Source organism: Capricornis sumatraensis, chromosome 20, assembly GCF_032405125.1.
Source record: "Capricornis sumatraensis isolate serow.1 chromosome 20, serow.2, whole genome shotgun sequence".
Lineage (NCBI taxonomy): Eukaryota > Metazoa > Chordata > Mammalia > Artiodactyla > Bovidae > Capricornis > Capricornis sumatraensis.
The window spans coordinates 64,080,860-64,083,449 of record NC_091088.1 but is presented as its reverse complement, the minus strand read 5'-3'; the positions used below and the strand labels follow the sequence as shown (position 1 = coordinate 64,083,449).

At 37.9% G+C, this 2,590-nt stretch overlaps 1 protein-coding gene across 1 annotated transcript; it reads right to left on the bottom strand.

Annotated features, from left to right (window-relative positions):
- Nucleotides 1-236: 236 nt before the first annotated feature.
- On the bottom strand, nt 237-1,640 carry LOC138096902 (zinc finger protein 665-like). Its single transcript, XM_068993143.1, has 2 exons — nt 1,405-1,640; nt 237-1,314 (listed from the first exon to the last, which is right to left on the bottom strand). Exons 1-2 carry the CDS (start codon nt 1,638-1,640, stop codon nt 237-239), a joined length of 1,314 nt encoding a protein of 437 aa, XP_068849244.1.
- Nucleotides 1,641-2,590: the final 950 nt, after the last annotated feature.

Here is a 2,590-nt window from a genome sequence, read left to right as displayed (position 1 = left end):
TCTCTCTAGTATGAATTCTCTGATGGTTTCTAAGTTCGTCATTTCAAATTAAGCACCGGCCATATACATCATGTTTATATGGTTTCTCTCCTGTCTGACCTGCCTGATGATGAGTTATGGATGACTGTGACTAAATGGTTTCTCACAACTTTTATATTTGTAAGGTTCTCTCCAGTATGAACTCTCAGATGAACTGCAAGGTTTGCAATCACACTGAAAGCCCTGCCACATATACCTCATTTATATGGTTTCTCTCCAGTATGAACTCTCTGACAAATACCACGTTTTCCAGTATGACTAAATGCCTTGCCACACACATCACATTTAGGTGGTTTCTCTCCAGCATGAAGTCTCCAATGAACAGTAAATTTGGCAGTATGACTAAATGCTTTGTCACATATATTGCATTTGTATGGCTTCTCTCCAGTGTGAATTTTCTGATGAAGTTCAAGTCTTGTAGTTTGATTAAAGGCCTTGCCACATACATCACATTTATATGGTTTCTCTCCAGTATGAACACTCCGATGAACAGCAAAGTTTGAACCTACTCTGAAAGCCTTGCCACATATATCACATTTATATGGTTTTCCTCCAGTATGAAGTCTCCGATGAATAGTAAGTTTTCCAGCACGACTAAAGGCCTTTCCACACATATCGCATTTATAAGGTTTCTCTCCAGTATGAATTCTCTGATGAAGTCCAAGTTTTGCAGTCTGATTAAAGCCCTTGCCACATACATCACATTCATATGGTTTCTCTCCAGTATGAACTCTCTGATGAACAGCAAGGCTTAAACTTATACTGAAAGCCTTGGCACATATACCACAATTACATGGTTTCTCTCCAGTATGAACTCTCTGATGAACAGCAAGGTTCCCAGTATGACTAAATGCCTTGCCACACACATCACATTTATATGGTTTCTCTCCAGTATGAACTCTCCAATGAACAGCAAGGTTTGCAGTTTGACTAAAGGCTTTGCCACAAATATATTTATGTGGTTTCTCTCCCATATGGAATCTCTGATGAACTGCAAGTTTTGCAGCTTCATTAAAGGCCATGCCACATATATCACATTTATATGCTTTCACTCCAGTATGAAGACTCTGATGAACAGTAAGGTTTGCATTATGACTAAACGCCTTGTCACACACATTGCATTTGTATGGCTTCTTTCCAGTATGAATTCGCTGATGAACTGCAAGGTTTGAATTTTGACTAAAGGCCTTGCCACATACATCACATTTATATGGTTTCTTTCTTATATGATATCTCCAGTGAATTACAAATTTTGCAGCTTGATTAAAGGCCTTGCTACATACATCACATTTATGTGGTTTCTCTCAAGTATGAATTCTCCAATGCATTGCAAGTTTTGTAGTTTGATTAAAAGCCTTGTCGCACATGTCGCATTTATATGGTTTTCCTCCTGTATGGATTCCTTGATGTCTAGTGAGTTCTGAGTCCTGAAGAAAGGTTATGTCACACTCATTACATTTTTCAGGCCTTTTCTTTTGTGTTTCATGGTCTGGTAACCGTTCTGAAAGGTGCATAACAGCATTGTCATGTTTATGAGAAAAGCCTTTGCAGACATTACGAGTTCTCTGAGACAATAAACCTGAGGCGCTGACGTTTGTCATGACTTGACTACATTCAAAAATTATCCCTTCAGATTGTACCATCTGCAATTCATCCTGAAAGGTGGATCTGTGCCTTTCAAAAGGTCTATTTCCTGCATCCCTTCTACTATGATGGTCTCTTCCATCAGTGAGGTTTTGTTATGGGATGTAGACATTCCTTTGTCATTTCTTTCATCATCTGTCCACAGACAATCAAAGTCATGTATGCTTTCCTGGATCTTCCTGAGGCGAAAATCTTTGATTCAAGGCTTTCAGCTCTTCCAAACATCACTCTTTGAAAAATTTCCCCTTTCCCACTGTTTGCTTTTGCCTGTAATTTCTTGGTCATATGTATATGAGACATATCTACAAGACATAAAGAACCACAGGTATTCTATTAGTTACAATTCATAAATAAATTATTTCTTGTCAAACACATGATATTATACCAAAAGTCCTATCCATCCTGAACAGAATTACAAATGTTCATAATGATGATCTTAAAACTATAGAACACTAAAGGAATAGAACTCTTTAAAAAAGAGTGATCATATGTAATTCAAATTAACTTTAGGGTAGTGTAGTTTCAAATACAATCAGAAAACATTCATTTTATGCAAACTCACGTCAGTTCGCAAAGAAAACATATTTTCCCACCATGACCTCAAAGCTCATCCTACTTTGTACTAAACACACTGCTGTCTCATAATTGAGAAGAAACTAATGATATATTGTACACACTTTATGCATATTTATACATATTTAAATGGTAAAGAACATACAGGACTAGAGAGGTGACTCAGTGGTAAACAAGCTGCCTGCCAGTGCAGAAGACACGGCACAGGGGGATACAGTCCTTGGGCAGGAAAGATCCCCTGGAGCAGGAAATCACAACCCAGTGCACTATTCTTGCCTGAAAAAAATTCCATGGATAGGAAAGCTTGATGGGCTACAGTTCATGAGATCACAAA

What these genes read in the sequence shown, in the direction of transcription:
- LOC138096902 (XM_068993143.1), bottom strand. Translation starts at nt 1,640, where the DNA reads ATGACAAACGTCAGCGCCTCAGGTTTATTGTCTCAGAGAACTCGTAAT. An exon ending in AAACCATATAAATGCGACAT is followed by an intron (nt 1,315 to 1,404) that starts GTGCGACAAGGC and finishes TGATGTATGTAG; the next exon opens with CAAGGCCTTTAATCAAGCTG.